Source organism: Daphnia pulex, chromosome 12 (assembly GCF_021134715.1).
Source record: "Daphnia pulex isolate KAP4 chromosome 12, ASM2113471v1".
In the NCBI taxonomy this organism is placed as follows: Eukaryota; Metazoa; Arthropoda; class Branchiopoda; order Diplostraca; family Daphniidae; genus Daphnia; species Daphnia pulex.
In genome coordinates this window covers 4,593,724-4,613,135 of record NC_060028.1, presented here as the reverse complement: position 1 = coordinate 4,613,135, position 19,412 = coordinate 4,593,724, and the positions used below count along the sequence as shown (strand labels likewise).

Genomic DNA, 19,412 nt, shown 5'->3' with positions numbered 1-19,412 from the left:
GGTTCAAATCCCGATAAACACTCCAATTTCTCCAAATAAAACGTTGCAAATTAATAAATATTTACAGCGCCTTGATCCGGCATCGAACCTCAGACCTCTCGCATGTTAACCGAGCACGCTAACCAATACACCAAGAGAGATATGGATTTCAAAGTAAGTAACGGGATCTATAAATATGTCGTAGAGATATGGTGCGTCGCGTCGCGCTCACCTGTGTGCCATTCGCAACGCGAGATGCAGAGATGTTTGAAACCACACTTCAATGAAATCATCCTTGAATATCACTTGGTGGGCAAGTGGTTAGCGAGGTCGCTTACCATGCGAGAGTTTTCAGGTTCAAATCCCGATAGACACCAATTTCTAAATTGAAAATTGAAGTTGACAAATTAACAATTCATAACAATGCCTTGTACCGGGATCGAACCTCGGACCTCTCGCATGGTAGCAGTGCACGCTAACCAATACACCATTAGAATGATGGAATTCTATAGAGGAAATTGGATGTAAAAATAAATGTCCAAGACAAACGGAAACTGGAAGTGCAACAACAAACAACCATCTGTCCAAATTCCAACTCGATATGAATATCAGTTCTGATAGTGTAATGGTTAGAGTGTGTGCGACAATGCCATCCCAATCGGATGTGCGGCGGAAGCACCTCTCCGACCATGGTTCAAACCCCAAGTAGTACACTCGAATCTAATAGAGGACATCGACATATAACCGATGGAAAAAAAACCTACCCGACTACTAACAAATTCTAACCCTCTCTCTCCCCCCCTGTCCGCAAAAAAAAAAAAAAACGCACACGGTTCGAGCCCGTGTGTGTGTGTGTGGCGAGAAGGGCGCGCGCAAACGGAGAAACGGTGAGGAAAGTTGACGTGTGTATCGCCTCGCTTACTCAATTCGAAACTTTCGCCACTGGTTGCGTCTCGCCGATACAGACAAACAACAAACGGACAAACAAACAAACACACAAACAGAATCACAGACTGGCCAAGGTCACTTAGCCACGCCCGCGGTTTATAGAGTAGTAGACTAGTATACCAGATGCCCGTCCAAGGACGGCGAACCACCTTGCTAGACGCAATCACCCAAGCGCACAGCACAGCACACGTGGAGCAAAACGCCACTCGTATAATCCCACTGGCCAATTTCTTACTGTCCAGGACTTTTTTTTCATCCATTTTTTGGACTTGTACATCTTCCACCGTGAGCCAGTCGGTCTTTTGGGGTTTTTTTGTGGACTTGTTTTTTTTTCGTTGAAACCAAGTATTGGTTGAGTTTTGGTTTTATTTTGGGACTTTTATTTTTCAGAGTCTGGTTGTATTGTATTTGACACATTTCCCACGGACTCGAGTTTCGGTGATGTTTTCCACGGTTTTTTTGTATCTTGAACACCTTTGAACCGTCAAACATCCCATTCTGATTCTTACCTTCTTCTCTTCCTCTCTTTCCTCATCTTCCCGTCTTACTTCCCCCCCTCTTCCTCCCTCTCTCTCATCCTTCCCCCTCTCTATCTCCCCTCCCTCACCATCCTCTCCCTCACCATCCCCTCCCTCACCATCCCCTCCCTCACCATCCCCTCCCTCACCATCCCCTCCCTCACAATCCCCACCCTCACCATCCCCTCTCTGCACACTCTTCCCTATTGCTACCCTTCCCCTTAGACTCACATGTAACTCGTACTTATCTCGATGAGGACTTGAACAACGGGCCGTTGTATCCTGGATCCAATGCTCTAACCACTGAGCTGTTGAGTTATATTATCAGTTGAACAGGGGGAAAAGTCATCAGCCACTTAAGTCAATTCGGATTTGCTCTAAATACCAATAAATATTAATCGCACGACGTAATTCTTTGGCCCGTAAGTATTTAATCCTGTATTTTACTGAAACTTACAAAACTCAGCTTCGCATATAAAATTCGAACAACCACTTGAGAGGTAATAGTCAAATATATGATTGGTGGTGTATTGGTTAGAGTGTTCGCATAGCATGTTCATGTCTTTAGGTTCAATACTCATAAATTGTTAAAATAAAAATTGACAAAATGTTTGAAATAATTTACTTGGCTTTCTATCTGAATACCTCATAATTTTCTGTTTTCGTCTATACATTCCTCATTGCCGGTTTGAACAACAGCCCATCGTTTCTTGAGTCCTGTTCTCTAACCACATAGCTGTTGAGAGTTATTGATGTTTTTTCTTGGGAGAAAGTCATCGACATATATGAGGCAACATCGATAGTGAACAGTTGCATTTGCAATAAATTGGTAGAATAATTCATCACCCGAAGTTAGTGAATTAGTTGCTATGTTTCACCCAACGTGTTCTGTAGGACACTTAAAATTTCCTGCCCGTTTTTTAACAGTTTAAAAGATTTAATTTCCTGCCCGTGGACAAATCATTTGCCAGTTTAACCAATGTCATTGAATCTCCGATACCTTGTGTTTGACCCGAAAAATTCCCTCGAATTCCTTCACCACGAGCTCTCGCGGCCGCGGGGGTGCCCCTTCGGGGGCCCCACCCCCGCGGGCTCAAGTCGCGGTGAAGGTATCCTCGGTTTTTGGTACCTTGAAAACGTTTCGCCCGTCGAACTCAGTTACGCATTTACCAGTTAAACCGCTGCCATTAGATTTCTCATATATCAACTCATGGCACAGCGTATTTTGAAGGAATTTTAAAATTTCCTGCCCGTTAAGCGTGAGCTTGCGCTTAAATTTCCTGCCCGTGGACAAATCATTTGCCATTTAAACCATTGTCATTGAATGTCTGATACCTTATGTTTGACCCGAAAAATTCCCTCGAATTCGTTCACCACGAGCTCTCGCGGCCGCGGGGGTGCCCCTTCGGGGGCCCCACCCCCGCGGGCTCGAGTCGCGGTGAAGGTATCCTCGGTTTTTTGTACCTTGAACACGTTTCGCCCGTCGCACGCATTCTCACTTTTTTACAACTATTCTTTGTAGCTACTTGTTAAGCGTGAGCCAAATCAGGAAAGTTAATCATCCCACTTGACTTTTAGCCCGTCGTGATTGACTTTTGTTGAATTATTTTCATCCCGTCGTGAGAAAATAAGGGTGAATTCTTTTCAGCACGTCGTGAGCGGAATAGGGTGAATAATTTTAAGTTCGGCGTGAGCAACGTAGGGTGAATTATTTTCAGCCCGTCGTGAGCGAAATAGATTGAATTATATTCAGCCCGTCGTGAGCGAAATAGAGTGAATTCTTTTCAGCCCGTCGTGAGCAACTTAGGGTGAATTCTTTTCAGCCCGACGTGAGCGAAAAATAGTGAATAATTTTCAACTCGGCATGAACAACCACTATACGGTGACTACTCTTCAATGAGATCAACATTTAATTTAAATTGTTGGCGAAGTGGTTAGTGAGTTCGCTTACGATGCGTGAGTACTCAGGTTCAAATCCCGATCGACCCTCCCATTTCTAAATTAAAAATTGAACATTGCAAATTAATAATCAAAAACAAAGCATTTGCCCAGGATCAAACCTTGGACCTCTCACATATTAGCCGAGCACACTATCCAATACACTATTAGAGAGATAAATCTGATAGAGGAAATTGGATGTAAAAATATGTCGTACAGATACGGTGCGTCACGTCGCGCTCACCTGTGTGAGGCAAGAGCTACGCGACGTGTGTAACGCGAGACGCCAAAATAATTGAAACTACCTCTAAATGAGCTCAGTGATGAATATCAATTGGTGGTCAAGTGGTTAGCAAGTTCGCTTACCATGCGTGAGTTTTCAGGTTCAAATCCCGATAGACACCAATTTCTAAATTGAAAATTGAACTTTACAAATAAACAATTCATAACAATGCCTTGACCCGGGATCGTACCTCGGACCTGTCGCTTCGTAGCCGTGAACGCTAACCAATATACCATGAGAGAGATGGAATTTAACAGAGGAAATTAGATGTAAAAATATGTCGTAGAGACACGGTGCATTGCTTCGCGCTCACCTGTGCGTCATCAGCGACTTGACGCGAGACGCAGATATGTTTGAAACAACTTGTCAATAAGATCAAAGAAAATACATCAATTGGTGGTCAAGTGGTTAGCAAGTTCGCATACCATGTGTGAGTATTCGGTTTCAAATCCCGATAAACACTCCAATTTCTGCAAATAAAACGTTGCAAATTAATAAATATTAACAGCGCCTTGATCCGGCATCGAACCTCAGACCGAGAGGTCTGTATATGTTAGCCATATGTTAGCCGAGCACGCTAACCAATACACCAAGAGAGATATGGATTTCAAAGTAAGTAACGGGATCTATAAATATGTCGTAGAGATATGGTGCTTCGCGTCGCGCTCACCTGTGTGTCATTCGCAACGCGAGATGCAGAGATGTTTGAAACCACACTTCAATGAAATCATCATTGAATATCAATTGGTGGGCAAGTGGTTAGCGAGTTCGCTTACCATGCGTGAGTTTTCAGGTTCATATCCCGATAGACACCAATTTCTAAATTGAAAATTGAAGTTTACAAATTAACAATTCATAACAATGCCTTGTACCGGGATCGGACCTCGGATCTCTCGCATGGTAGCCGAGCACGCTAACCAATACACCATTAGAAAGATGGAATTCTATAGAGGAAATTGGATGTAAAAATACATGTCCAAGACAAACGGCGCGCGCCGCGCACGAAACACTGGAAGCGCAACAACAACAACAACCATCTGTCCAAATTCCAACTCGATATGGATATCAGTTCTGATAGTGTAGTGGTTAAAGTGTGTGCGACAATGCCATCCCAATCGGATGTGCGGCGGAAGCACCTCTCCGACCATGGTTCAAACCCCAAGTAGTACACTCGAATCTAATAGAGGACATCGACATATAACCGATGGAAAAAAAACCTACCCGACTACTAACAAATTCTACCCCCCTCTCCCCCCCCTCTCCCCCTCCCCCTGTCCCAAAAAAAAAAAAAAAAAAAAAAACGCACACGGTTCGAGCCCGTGTGTGTGTGTGTGGCGAGAAGGGCGCGCGCAAACTGACAAACGATGAGGAAAGCTGACGTGTGTATCGCCTCGCCAAGTCAATTCGAAAAAACTTTCGCCACTGGTTGCGTCTCGCCGATACAGACAAACCCAAAACGGACAAACAATCAAACAAACAAACAAACAAACAAACACACCGAATCACAGACAGGCCAAGGTCACCTACCCACGCCCGCGGTTTATAGAGCAGTCGAAGACTAGTATACCTAGGCCCGTCCAAGGACGGCGAACCAGGCGGCTAGACATAATCACCTAAGCGCACAGTATACATGGACCAAAACGCCACTCGTATAATCCCACTGGCCAATTCCTTACTGTCCGGGACTTTTTTTTTCATCCATTTATGGACTTGTACATCTTCCACCGTGAGCCAGTTGGTCTTTTGGGGTTTTTTTGTGGACTTGTTTTTTTTTCGTTGAAACCAAGTATCGGTTGAGTTTTGGTTTTATTTTGGGACTTTTATTTTTCAGAGTTTGGTTGTATTGTATTTGACACATTTTCCACGGTCTCGAGTTTCGGTGAAGTTTTCCATGGTTTTTTGAATCTTGAACACGTTTGGACCGTTAAACACCCCATTCTGATCCTCAACTCCTTCTTCCTCTCCTTCCTCATCTTCCCGTTTCACTTTCTTCCCTTCCAATTTATTTCTTCCCACTTTTTCCCATCTTCCTCCCCTCTCTCATCCTTCCCCCTCTCTATCTTCCCTCCCTCACCATCCTCTCCCTCACCATCCCGTCCCTCACCATCCCCTCCCTCACTATCCCCTCCCTCACCATCCCCTCCCTCACCATCCCCACCCTCACCATCCCTTCTCTGCACACTCCTCCCTCATGTAATCCTTCCCTTAGACTCACATGTATCTCTTACTTATCTCCATGTGGGCTTGAACAACGGGCCGTTGTATCCTGGATCCAATGCTCTAACCACTGAGCTGTTGAGTTGTATTATCAGTTAAACAGGGGGAAAAGTCATCAGCCACTTAAGTAAATTCGGATTTTCCCTAAATACCAATAAATATTAATCGCACGACGTAATTCTTTGGCCAGTAAGTATTTGCTCCTGTATTTTAATGAAACTTACAAAACTCAGCTTCGCATATAAAATTCGAATAACCACTTGAGAGGTAATAGTCAAATACATTATTGGTGGTGTATTGGTTAGAGTGTTCGCATAGCACATTTATGTCTTTAGGTTCAATACTCATAAATTGTGAAAATAAAAATTGACAAAGTGTTTGAAATAATTTACTTGGCTTTCAATCTGAATACCTCATAATTTCCTGTTTTCGTCTATACATTCCTCATTGCCGGTTTGAACAACAGCCCATCGTTACTTGAATCTTATTCTCTAACAACTTGGCTAATGAGATGTGTTGACACATTTTCTTAAAAGGAAGCCATCGACCAATGTAAGGCAACATCGATTTTGAACATTAAAATTTGCTAGGTATAAAAATTCATCACCCGACGTTAGCGAATTAGTTGCAATTACTCGTGGCCCAATGTGAACAAATTTGTAGATGTTATGTTTCACCCAACGTGTTTTGTAGGACACTTAAAATTTCCTCCACGTTTTTTAACAGTTTAAATTAAATTTCCTGCCGTGGACAAATCATTCGCAAGTTGAACCAATGTTATTGAATCTCTAATACCTTGCGTTTGCCCCGACAAATTCCCTCGAATTCCTTCACCACGAGCTCTCGCGGCCGCGGGGGTGCCCCTTCGGGGGCCCCACCGCCACGGGCTCGAATCGCGATGAAGGTATCCTCGTTTTTTTGTAACTTGGACACTATCTGCCCGTTGAACTCAGTTACGCATTTACCAATTAAACCACTGTCAATAGATTTCTTATACATCCACTTATGGCCCAGCGTATTCTGAAGGACATTTAAAATTCCCTGCCCGTTAAGCGTGAGCGTGCGCTTAAATTTTCTGCCTGTGGACAAATAATTTACCAGTTAAACCACTGTCATTAGATTTCTCATACATCCAATCATGGCCAAATGGATTCTGTAGGATCAATCGGTATTGGTATCAATAGGTGGTCAAGTGGTTAGCGAATTCTCTTACTATGAGTGAGTACCCGGGTTCAACTCCCGATAAACAATAGTTTCTAAAATATATTGATGACCGAATTAATAATTAGCAACTGTGAATTTACCCGGAGTTTGAACCTCGAATTTCTCGCACGACAATCAAGCACGCTAACCAATACACAATGAGAGAGGTGGAATACACTATATGTTATGGAATGTATAAATATGTCGTAGAGACACGGTTCGTCGCGCTCACCTGTGTGCCAGTTGCAACGCGAGATGCAGAGATGTTTGAAACCACTTGTCAATGAGATCAGAATTGAATATCAATTGGTGATCGATTGGTTAGCGAGTTCGCTTTCTATGCGTTATGTTCGGGTTCAATTCCCTAAAAACACCAATTTCAAAATTGAAAATAAATGTTTGAATTAATATTGAATTAAAGCGCCTTAACCAAGTATCGAAACTCGGACATCTACGATACACCTATCACATCTACCCAATACACCATGAAAGAGATGGAATTTAATAGAAGTAATGGGATTTATAAATATGTCGTAGTTACACGTTAATAAAAAAAAACGTGAAGCGCGACAACCATTTGTCGAAATTGGAACTCGATAATGATATTAGTTCTGATAGTGTAGTGGTTAGAGTGTGTGTTACAATGCCATGCCCTTACATGTATGTGGCGGTAACACCTCACCGATTATGGTTCAAACCCCAAGTACTACACATACATAAATATTGGAGGACATTGAATATCAATAAAAAAAATCCAACCCTCAACACCTGGTTTGGGGAGAGGCAATGCTTAATTTTTTTCACGTGTTCAAAATCATTATATCAACGATAAAAATTGCAACCAGTGGGCGTGGTTTTTTGGAGGGAAGCTTATGTTTTGTGCTTTTATTTCGTTTGGCGGCTTATTATCTTGCTGGTAAGTCAACGAATAATTGTTTTTCACATTCTCTCTGAACTTCCCCTTGACAACATGCCCAACTCTGGTAAGTCTCTTTAATGTTATCCAATATTTCTGTTATATTCATTGTTTTTTTTGTATCATAGATTTGCTTGTTGCTTCTCCCCCCGTTTCTTTGTCTCCTCAAGTGGTTGTCCGTGATGGAATACCCAATTCTGGTAAGTCTCCTTAATGTTATCCAATATTTCTGTTCTATTCATTGTTTTTTTTTGTTTGATAGATTTGCCTGTTGTTTCTCCCCCCGTCTCTTTGTCTCCTCAAGTGGTTGTCCCTGAAGAAAATCCACTGGGTGATGACGAAGTTGACGGGGTTTTAGCATCCATGGATATGGATTTCAATACCCCGCCGTCTTCCCCACCTGTCTCCTTTCTTCAATCTTGGACGATTTCAGAATTTCAGAGGATTGAAGATAGGAGAAGATCCAATCTATTACGTGGAGTGCAGCTGAAAACTCGGCACGAAAAATTTAAGAAAAACCGACAGAAGTAAGTTTATCCAAGTTATTTCATGTTTGTTTTTTTATGTAATTTTTTTTTTCATTTTAGTGCTGAAGCTGCTTTGGAAAGATCTAAGCGGAATGAGGCATGGGCCAAAAAGGAGCTGGCCTCATTCCGCTCCAAAATGTGCAAGGATGAAGCTGAGGCACAGAGAATGTTTGGAGATGTGATTTAGATTTTTTTTTTTCGATTTGTTTAATTTTTTTTCTTTGTTTTTTATTTGTTAATTTTGTTGATTTGTTGGTTATTGATCAGTAATAAACAGAGTATTAGAATATTCATTTAGTTTGCTTTTTTTATTTTTCCAACTTCATAATTGATGTTCTTAATATTTTAAAATCCATATAAGTACGTAGCACTACTTCTCTTTGATTCTTGATTTGAACCATTGACTTTTTGACCTTAAGGATTTATATTCCATCTCTTTAACCACTACACTATGGAGACTTATTTTAATATCAAATGTTTAATGCTATATTCGTTTTTTTTTTTATTTTTGATGGAACTCAAAAGAAGAAAAGTAGAACATTGTACTTTGAATTGGACATTGTATGAGTAAGAGTTTTTTCAACCACTATAATTTTTATCATTATCCTTATTACATAAATATTGAAAATTTAATATGAATTCATTATTTTCGAAATTTAGATTTGAACCATTGATCTTAGGAATCGCATTTCATTACTTTAACCGCTACACCACGGAACGATACATAATTTTGAAATATTGAAGATTTTATTGGTTTTGTATTTTTTTCGATAAAGCTTTAGATTTAGAAATTACGTTAATAGTAAGTCATTCATGTAAAACTTTGTTCTTTTCCAAATTACGATTCATTTGTATGCAATTTGAGTGCATTTTTATAGTTATGCTGTGAGTGGGTTTGAACCAACATTCCTTGAATTAACAAACCAATACTATAACCACTACACCATCGGCTGTGGTATTTTGCAAATCTTGACGATACCAGCTGGATAGTGCATACTTCTTCATTGTCAGTGTCATCGCCCAGCAAGAACAAAAACAATTTATTTGCTGCAGTTTAAGAATTCATTGTTTTGGGAACTATTTGCTTGCCCGAGTGGGGGTTTGAACCACCCACCTTTGAATTACCAATTCAACGCTATAACCATTACAGCAACGGTATTTACAATAAATATCTGACGTTAAAGGTGGATAACGCCTACTTACACATTGTCATAGATATCACACAGCGTGAGCAAAGACATTTTTTTTACATCGGAGTTTGAATTTATCTATAATAAGACTATTTGCTTCATAAGCATCTGCTTCATCATTCACCAGGGAACGATGCATAAATTTGAAATATGGAAAATTTTATTGGTTTACGTATTTTATATTATAAAGCTTTAGATCTAGAAATTACGTTAATAGTAAATCATTCATGTAAAGATTTATTCTTTTCCAGCTTGCCATTCATTTGCATGCTGTTTTTTGAGTGCTATTTTATAGTTATACTGAGAGTGGATTTGAACCAACATCCTTTGAATTACTAATCCATTGATATAACCACTACCCCATCGGCGGTGTGTTCTTCCAATTCTTGACGATATCCGCTGGATAGTGCATACTTCTTCATTTTCAGTGTCATCGCCCAGCAAGAACAAAAATAATTTATTTACTTCATTTTAAGAATTCATCGTTTCGGGTACTATTTGCTTGCCTGAGCTGGGGTTTGAACCAAACACTTTTGACCTACTAATGCAATGCTATAACCACTACATCAACAACGGTGTTTACAAATAATATCCGATGTGACCAGTTGGATAGCGCATACTTACACATTGTCATAGTTATCACCCAGCGTGAGCAAAGAAATTTTATTTACATCGGATTTTGAAGTTTTCAATAATAAGACTATTTGCTTCATTAGCATCTGCTTCATCATACACCACGGAACATTGCATAAATTTGAAATATTGAAAATATTATTGGTTTTTGTGTTATTTTCGATTTTTGATAAGCTTCAGATTAAGAAATTACGTAAATAGTAAATCATTCATGTAAACGCACAAATAATAAAGTAGTAATTAACATTATATGACTAATTTCTACTGCTCTATCCTAAGTGATAAATTGAAAACCACTGGTCTGGACTTGAACCGTAGACCGCTTTCTTTATAGTCCGGCACTTTATCCACTACACCATGTGACTACGTTGTGTTTGCTGAAAAATTTGAGTCCTTTTCTGTGTTAAAGGAGAGTGTGAGTAGTATTGACATTCTATTCATCCGTCCATGACTTTTTAGTAGTATAAGGATTCCTATTCATCCGTCAACGACTTTAGGTATGTTAAGTAAAAGTCAATCTTTCCAGAAAAAAAACGTCATGTTGTTCAATCAGTGACATAGCTAATTCAAGTGGATGAAATTTGTTTAGGATAAAATGGAAAAAAATAAATTGAAATGATCAAATTTAAATCTGAAATAAAATTGATGAATTTTGGCCATGCAACAGTTATTGCTTATTTCTGTCTTAGGCTTCAAGTCTTGAAAAATTTTGTTTTGAGTGTTCATTATTGCTCGTACAAATAAAAAATTCTTGTAGAAATAGTTATGAAAATAAAAGTTTTATAAAATCTTGAGAAAGACCATTGTTTATTATTTATAAGGTTTGTTAATTCACGGTTGAGCGCACATGGGAACTGCCCCCATGGCCATGCCCGTGCTCCTTTTTTTGGCCCATAGGCCGAGGCGGAATTTAGTTCCTCTTGGGAAGGAAAGGAATGGAAGGGAATGTATTAATGTATTCACCAAAAAATCAATATTTCTTAATTAGATTTGAGAATGTTTGACTATATGTTTAAATTGCAGTTGTCTAAAATGGTTACAATAAAACTTCTTTAAAGACAACATTTAAAGTAAACACCTTTTTCTTTTCTTCTTCGGTGGCTGTCGGATGATTTTTGAGAAGCTTGCCTTGCTTCCCAGACTCAGCAATCTCGACTCGGACTCCTTTTTGGGAGGGAACACAAAAAATATTAGAATTATTGAATATTTCATGAAACTATTAATTTTAAAAATGTATAAGAAATCAAAATAAACCGTCTTTCGATGTAGCTCTGGAGAAGGCCACATACAGCTGGCCATGACTGAAGACGGGTTCTGGAAGTAATATTCCGACCCGATCAAACGTTTGGCCCTGTGACTTTGTGATGGTCATCGCAAACGCCAACAAAACGGGAAACTGGAGCCTCTTGAGGATGACTGGAAGATCCGAATCAGTTGGGGACATCATCATCCGCGGGATGTAGACGATGTGCCCCTTGTTTTTTCCAGCAGCAATTTCTGCAACGATCAGATTTTCTCTAAGCGCCCTGATGATGAGCCGGGTCCCATTGCAAAGTCCCTGACGCGAATCGATATTCTTCAGAAGAATGATGACGGCTCCCACTTTCATTTTCAGCAAATGGGTGGGAATTCCGGAGACGTCAAAGGAGTTGAGAACTTCGGTTGGGTAATTTGAAATTTCTTCAGGGTCGTCAGAGTCGATGGTATCGATGCTTCTGTACTCATGAAGCGTACCGGGCATGTCTTTGATGATCTGATTGTTGATTCGTAAGCAATCGCCGTTTTTCGGACAAAGAATAGCGCGACTGCATATTTGTTGAGATACGACGGGATCTAACAGTTGAGCAGGATCACCAAAGACGTGCTCGACTAAACTCCGGTTATAATTGAAAAATTCTTTAGGAATTTCAATCATATCGGGGATGTTCAATTTTGGATGCGTCGGTAGAGTTCCGTTTCCAAGCTGAATGAGCCAATCGGCGTAGTCTTGACTGCCGGCCACGGTACGCATATTTTGAGTCAGACGAAGTTGTCGAAACTGAGGCCAAGTGTCATTGTTTCGGATAGTGACTTCCAGCACTGTCACCCTGTTTCCGTGTCGGACGACCGGTAAACACTGACGAAAATCGCCACCAAGAAGGAGCACTTTACCACCGTGAGGAAGATTGTTCTTGTGCAACTTTTGGAACAGGAAATTGAAAGCACTAAGGGCGTGATTTGTCTTCATGGTGGCTTCGTCAGAAATGATGAGAACTGCACTTCTGATCAAATGGGCGAGGAAGCTACCATCTTCGATTTTTGATCTGGTCGCTTCAGTAATTGGAGGGTAAATCTTGAATTGGGAATGATACGTTGTGCCGTCAATCAACAACGTAGAAGCGATGCCGGTAGACGCAACGGCGATCACTGTTTTCCCTTGTCCCTGCAGTACGGTGATGAGAGTGTTGTACAGGAACGTCTTCCCCGTTCCTCCAGGGCCATCCAAGAAATACTGATGCGGAATTGCATTTTCAGTATCGTTGACGGCAGCCATGACTTGATCGAAGGCAGCCCGTTGACCTTCGTTCAACTGACTAACCATCAATTCACCCAATCTTCTCTTCTCTCTCATAGTAATTTCAGCATTTTCTTCGAGTTGAGCCGCGATAAGACGATGAATAAGCTGAAAATCAGGAACAGGCAATGAGAGATTTTCCATCGTTTGATTGTTGAGAAGTAGCTTGTCTTGAATAAATTTCAAAGTCAAGTTTTTTGCTATTTCGGCGTCGTGACCATTACGAATAAAATCTTCCATTAGCTGAGGCAAAGATCGCTCAAAGAGATAAAGAGCATCCGTAGGATTGCAAAACAGACAAATGTCAACAAAAAGCTGTCGCAATCGTTCTGGCATTTCAAAGGCGGCCGCATCGTCCAGTGTCCTCTCCCAAACGCTGTCATCTTCCAACAAATTTAAGGCAGCGGCGGCTGCTTTAAACGTCGGTAAAATTACACCGTTGACTGTTCGAAGATTTTCAAAACTGGTCGGTCCTTTGACGTTAATGAGGAGCAAGCGCAGGCAGAATCGCTCAATTTGACGGACACTCACCGTGTACAATCGGCCAATGATTTTGAGATTTTGAACTCGTCGCTTCCAGAAATTACGGCCACCAACCTTGACGAAAGCAAAATGGTTGACAATCTCTCTGTAAAAATACTGCCTCGCTTCTTCATTATCCCGGTTCAAGATGAAAAAAGCAGTTAAAGTCGTTTCTTTCAAAGCGGCGTTGGCGACTGCTTGTTCCTCGTTGCCCGGGTGAAAAAAGACGGACTGTTCCAATGGAAGATGTACGGCAAGTCGGAAGATGACATGGGAACGATTGCTGAGGGGAAACTTATTGATTCTCCAGGCGGCTTCTGGTGCGCTGACGTAACGCGTGTCCAAAAAAGTAGTGATTTCGTCCCACACGAATGTCGGCTCATCTTCACCTTCAACTTGCTGATGCGTTCCCTTTTTTGTCTCAATGTTTCCGCTGTCATGGCCTTTGTACACGTACTTAAAGATGTATTTGACACTGGTGAGTGAAGCGCAGGATTCGAGGTTTATGTGACAGTCATATTTCAGCAGCAACCAAGGGTTATAAGGCACAACCCATCTGTTGTCTACTTCATAGACGACATTCCCTCTTTTCAACGGATGTTTAACTCCAGTGTCTCTTCTTCTATAAGTCGGATAGCCGTTGTCGTTGATGATGGTTCCTGCGATGAAATCTTTCGGAAACTTTTTGGTGCACCCTTCAACATCCATGCAAGGAGACTTTTTGTTGATGGCTCCACACGGGCCGTGGATCATGTGAGCCATAACAGCGGCGTAGAGTCTTGGATGGAGAGACTTGTCGGGAATTTCCGCACAAATGGTCTTGTCCATATCTTCTGGTGATAAAGGGGCATCTCTCTTATCGATCCAGATCAGCATGTGGCAATGAGGAAGACCGCGTTTTTGAAATTCGATGACTTCGATATGAGCTGTGGCGAAACCCAAAACTTGCTTTTTCTCGATGTCGTCGACCAACTCTTTTTTCTTCAAGTGGAAGACTCGTGCGACCATATCGGGACGATCAGAAGCTGTCTGATAGTTCGCAATATTTGCCGTAATTTCTCTCCACTTGGGATTGCAAGTAAACGTTAAAAAAAAAGTTGGTTTTCCAAATTTGGCAACAATTGCCATCGCGTCTTGATAATTTTGCTTCATGGCTCGAGGACTGCCAATGAAGGACGAAGGGAGAATGTAGATAGTGCCAACTTCCACATTTTCTCTTTCCGCTCGATTGTTGATGTAATCCATCAGACCGCAGTAGCGCTCAACATGCAGCTCTGTCTGGTGTTTTCTGAGCCAATCTATGCGATTCCCCTCGGTCTTGACGTAAGAATCGACAAAATATTGCTGAGTGAGGGCACCCCCGGACAAAACGATATTGAAATCACCGCGGATTGACATGATTGAACTGTAGAACTCGGCTTGCGTCACTCTTGAGCGTGGGCCTCTGTTCCTGTTTGGTTGTTGATCATCGTTCTCGTCTGCTTCGGCTGGTTCCGGTTCTACATTTCGCTCATTTTCAATCTCAGCATTGCCATCTGCTGCGGCGACTTCTTCACGAATTAACACTCTGGGGTTGGGCCACAGGGGATCAATCTGCTCCTCTTCATCCTCATCAACAATCATTGCCATTGCTGCTGCTTCATCTCTTTCCCTCCGACTGGTGGTGTTATAATTCATGTGAGCATGCCAACCATCTTCACCGTTGGGGAATAGCAGAGGATAACACATCGGATCACACATGGGCTTCTGTGTGTTAATCTGGATGAAACGTCGGCCTCTGACGGGAATATAGAGATGGCCACGAATATCTCTGTTGGATGGCGGAGCTCCATCAGAGCTTTTGAATACTACTGCTATCTCGTGGGCCGTCGGGCAGTTGTAGCGCCGCTGGTCGACATTTCTTCTATCACAAGTGATGATCATGCCGACAGTGTAGTGAGGAAGATTTGCGGCCTGGCGTTGAACGTATTCTTCTTCAAGAACTTGGCGCATCATCTTGTAAACCAAGGCGTACGGATTCTTCTCTCGAAGCATAGCGTCCAATTCTTCCATCAATATTCTACAACAACCCGACATTGCCTGGATATTTGCCCTATAATCAGTGGCCTGCGCCGAGTCCAAAAAATACAGATCTGCATATCTGGGATTTGGTGTTGGACCAAGCGGAGTGATTTGATGGTAAATCTGGCCATGAATTCGATAGCAGTAGGGGCCTCGGTTTGGTGGTGGAGATTGGTTTGCTCCAAGCGAAGCAAAAGCGTGAGCACTGTTGTAGTTTCGAATTTGCTTCATGAATTGCTTGGACTTTGGATGCTGATTTTGCAAGAGACTGGCCAAGGGTTGCGGACATGGCTTTGGTGGTGGAATAATTACTTTTCCCTTTCCGCAGCATCGCTGGAACTTTTGATCTTTTGGCATCTCTTTTTCAAAGTGTTTGGCGTCACACTCAGCACAAATCTTGGTCAAATCTCCAATGTCAAGCAAATGAACCCGATCCTCTACAACAATGTCTTTGCAAGCTATCCGATGCGTTCGCCGATTTCCAGCACGGTTGCGATCAAGGTGCATCTCACGAAGAAAAGCTTCGTGGTCTGCGGTTTCAACGGGAACAATTTCGGCGTGTTGAAGCGCATTTCTTGCTCGCAGTTCTTCCTCTTCTCGCTCTCGTTCAAATTGATGTTCTCGCTGTAGCTCTGTTCGCAACCTATCCTCTTCACGCCTATCAGCTGTTTCTTCCTCATTTTCAGTCGCTCTATAATCAGTCATGACTTCCGTGTGCTGCTCACGTCGTTCTGCGGTATCTTCCTCAGTTTCTTCGAAGAGATTAACTTGATGAAGGAATCTATCAGCGATAGCGCGCTCCAATCTTTCTTCTCCTGTTTCTCTGCCACGTACAGCTTCTTGGCGTAACGACTGATCGCCAAGTCGAGCAAAAGTATTTTCTTCAGTTTCTCTATCGCGAAAAGCATCCTGTCGTAATGACTGATCTTGAAGTCGAGAAAGCCTATTTTCTTCAGTTTCTCTGTCGCGAACAGCATTTTGACGTAATAACTTATCTTGAAGTCGTGCCTGCTTTTCTACTTCGAGTTCCTTATTTCGCAAATTTTTTTGCCGTACTGCCTGCGCTCGCTGTCTTGCCCATTTTTCTTCCTCAGATTCCTCTTTCCGCAGAGAATGTTGCCGCAAAGCCTGTTCACGAAGTCTAGAAGATTTCTCTGCTTCAGACTCCTCGTTCCGCAGAGAATTTTGCCGCAAAGCCTGTTCACAAAGTCTAGAAGATTTCTCTGCTTCAGACTCCTCGCGCAGAGATTTTTGCCAATGCCTGATCTTGAAGTCTTGCTGATCTCTCTGCTTCCGATTCATCTCTCCGCAGATATTTCTTCCGCAATGCCTGGGCTTGCAACCTAGCTCGTTGTTCTTCAGCAGTTTCGGTGTCGTCAGCAGCTCTCTTTCTTGCCTGATGTTGTTGTCTTGCTGGACGCTCTGCCACAGCATCATTAGCAAGAACAACTCTTGGGCGATCACATGCAGGTCTCTGATTCATCGCTCGTAGAATAATTGCTGCTTCTTGTTGACGAAGAGCAGCTTGCCGCTCTGCCTCGGCTTGCAATCGAGCTCGAATTTGTTCATCTTGACGAAGATCTGCTTGCCGCTCCGCCTCGGCTAACAGTCGCGCACGATTTTCTTCTTCTTGACGAAGAACTGCTTGCCGCTCCGCCTCGGCTAACAGTCGCGCACGATTTTCTTCTTCTTGACGAAAAACTGCTTGCCGCTCCGCCTCGGCTAACAGTCGAGCACGATTTTCTTCTTCCGCTTGTTCCTGTCGAAGGAGTTGCTGACGGATTCGCTGATCATGCAGTCTAGCTTCATGTTCAACCTGAGTCTCGTTAGCACGGGCGACTCTCTTCCGCTCAGCATCTAACCTCTGCCTCAACGCTCTCTCGTCAGGTGCCTCTGCCTGACGCTCTTCCCTAGCCTTTTTCGCATTCAAATTTTTTGCAACCTGAACTTCTTCGGGATTGAGCCGACGTCGCTTCTCTTCACGAGCGATCTTGGCCCTTTCCCTATTAGCCGCCAATCGCACTTCCTTAGCCTCCGGGTCTTCGTTACTTCTTTTTTCCCTAGCCTTCCTATTCTTCTCATCTTTTTCCTCTCGAGTTAATTCGCGACGCGGTGGCATTTTCAAATCAGCAAAATAACCCCTAATTTATCAAAAAAAATTCGCTTCTATCAGTGGAGGGCTTTTTTGGAGGGCTTTTGGAGGGCTTTACACCGCAAAAATTTCAAAAAGCTTAAAATTAAACACAAATTCGAACGTAAGCCGTCGACACAACCGGTGCTCAATATCCCAGTGGTACAGCCCGGTTAAGGTTCACATCTGATAAACAAATACGCATCGCAGGTTAGCTCCTCTCCGGTTGTCGACTGTTCGTTTTACAATGACTGACCCCCAAAAATGTCAACAATTATGCAATTATTTTCATTTGCGCTCAACTTGATGCTGACTTGATCGGGATTTTTATCGCAATTGTGACTGTTAAAAGCCAAAATGCTAACCTCTATACCAAGACCAGCACAAATTGGCTGAAAACCGTCGGACACCACAACTAATAAGTCTTTAGCAGGCTAATAAAAACATGCTACGGACTTTAAATTGTTGGAATTCGGAAAGTACTTTACTTGAGCAATGAGTGTCCTGATGCCGTAGGAAGTTAGAAGTAAGCTGGAAGACATCTCGGAGCGGAAGTGAATGGCGACTTGAAGATCTGGTCACAAATTCGATGCATTACAGGCTATTTAATGCAAAATAAAAGCTTGTATCAGTAAAAAATTGCAAACATCTTATCCAAGTTCAGTAACTGACGCGCACATTTTTTATTGGTAAAGTTTATTTTATGAGACCAGACTTGAACCATCAACCTGTGCGTTTGAAATCGAACACACTAACCACAACGCCACGTTTCGATACAAAAATGTAGTAAATCGACGACAAAATCACCGTTACCTGGCGATTTCTGGTTTCTTTTTTTTTGAAGGAAGTACATGATAAACAATTGCCAACTTAATCAAAGTTCAACAGAATAACGAAATTCTTCACAAAGACCCAAAACGAATTTGATTGGAAGTAGATTCGAACATTTGACCACTGGATTAGGAACCGAAGGTGATAACCACTACACCATGTTTGGGTACAAATTGGTCGGCGATTCGACGACAAAAAAATTGTAGCCTAGAGCTACTGAATTGAACTCTGTCTCTTTTGTTGAGCATTGGACACAGTCAAAAACATAGCAAACCACTAACATAAATTTCAATTATCGACCAACATTCCTTCTAAATTAAAACACACCGCCCGAGAGTTGAACACAGAGCCTCTGTTGATCGAGATTACCGTGCTAGAACGTTAACCATTACACCAACTTAGAATAATTTTTGGCAAAAAAGTTCTAAAGTTATCAACTACCAATTTTATATCAGGTAATAAAACGTGCTATAAACATGTTCTAATGGAAAAAAGGTACAATAAAAACAATTTACCTGACAATTAAAGTCCTGATGCCGGTCGTTGGCTGGAAGCGAGAAACGGAGTAACTTCGACGGAACACTACAGGCTGGTGAATGAAAATATTTGTGAAAGCTAATTGTTTTCATTAAAATAAATGGAATCGACAAAAAGTGTACCTGACAATTAAATTCCTGATGCCAGTCGTAGGGCGAAAGTGAGGAAGGCACTCAATTCGATTGTAAACTACAGGCTGAAAAACAAATTGCAAAATACATACACGTATAAGAATTCGAGTGTTCAAAATTAATACAAAACATAATTCACATGGTCGTCATTGCTAACACGTGCAACAATTTTTCACCATCAATAATTTATGTGCTGTCATCGAGAACCGAACCATTAATCGTAGTGTTTGAAATCCAATACGCTAACCACTACACCAAGAGCAGGTGAAAAGTGGAAGAAAGTCGTCGAAGAG

General features: G+C 41.9%; 2 protein-coding genes across 2 annotated transcripts; one reads left to right on the top strand and one right to left on the bottom strand.

The window, feature by feature from the left end:
- Nucleotides 1-7,944: 7,944 nt before the first annotated feature.
- LOC124209956 lies at nt 7,945-8,716 on the top strand. Its single transcript, XM_046608207.1, has 4 exons — nt 7,945-8,069; nt 8,131-8,202; nt 8,265-8,529; nt 8,590-8,716. The coding sequence occupies exons 1-4, from the start codon at nt 8,057-8,059 to the stop codon at nt 8,714-8,716; spliced, it is 477 nt and encodes a 158-aa protein (XP_046464163.1). The 5' UTR covers nt 7,945-8,056.
- A 2,672-nt stretch (nt 8,717-11,388) lies between these two features.
- On the bottom strand, nt 11,389-18,953 carry LOC124209955. The gene is made up of 4 exons (XM_046608206.1): nt 18,109-18,953; nt 16,751-17,630; nt 11,607-16,686; nt 11,389-11,516 (listed from the first exon to the last, which is right to left on the bottom strand). The coding sequence occupies exons 2-4, from the start codon at nt 17,606-17,608 to the stop codon at nt 11,389-11,391; spliced, it is 6,066 nt and encodes a 2,021-aa protein (XP_046464162.1). The 5' UTR covers nt 17,609-17,630; nt 18,109-18,953.
- Between the last annotated feature and the right edge of the window lie 459 nt (nt 18,954-19,412).

Coding starts and splice junctions, on each gene's coding strand:
- LOC124209956 (XM_046608207.1), top strand. Junction 8,203..8,264: donor TGATGGAATACCCAATTCTG/GTAAGTCTCCTT, acceptor TTTGTTTGATAG/ATTTGCCTGTTGTTTCTCCC. Junction 8,530..8,589: donor TTTAAGAAAAACCGACAGAA/GTAAGTTTATCC, acceptor TTTTCATTTTAG/TGCTGAAGCTGCTTTGGAAA.
- LOC124209955 (XM_046608206.1), bottom strand. CDS start 17,608: ATGCCACCGCGTCGCGAATTAACTCGAGAGGAAAAAGATGAGAAGAAT. Junction 16,687..16,750: donor CAGCAAGACTTCAAGATCAG/GCATTGGCAAAA, acceptor CTTTGTGAACAG/GCTTTGCGGCAAAATTCTCT. Junction 11,517..11,606: donor CAGAGCTACATCGAAAGACG/GTTTATTTTGAT, acceptor CCTCCCAAAAAG/GAGTCCGAGTCGAGATTGCT.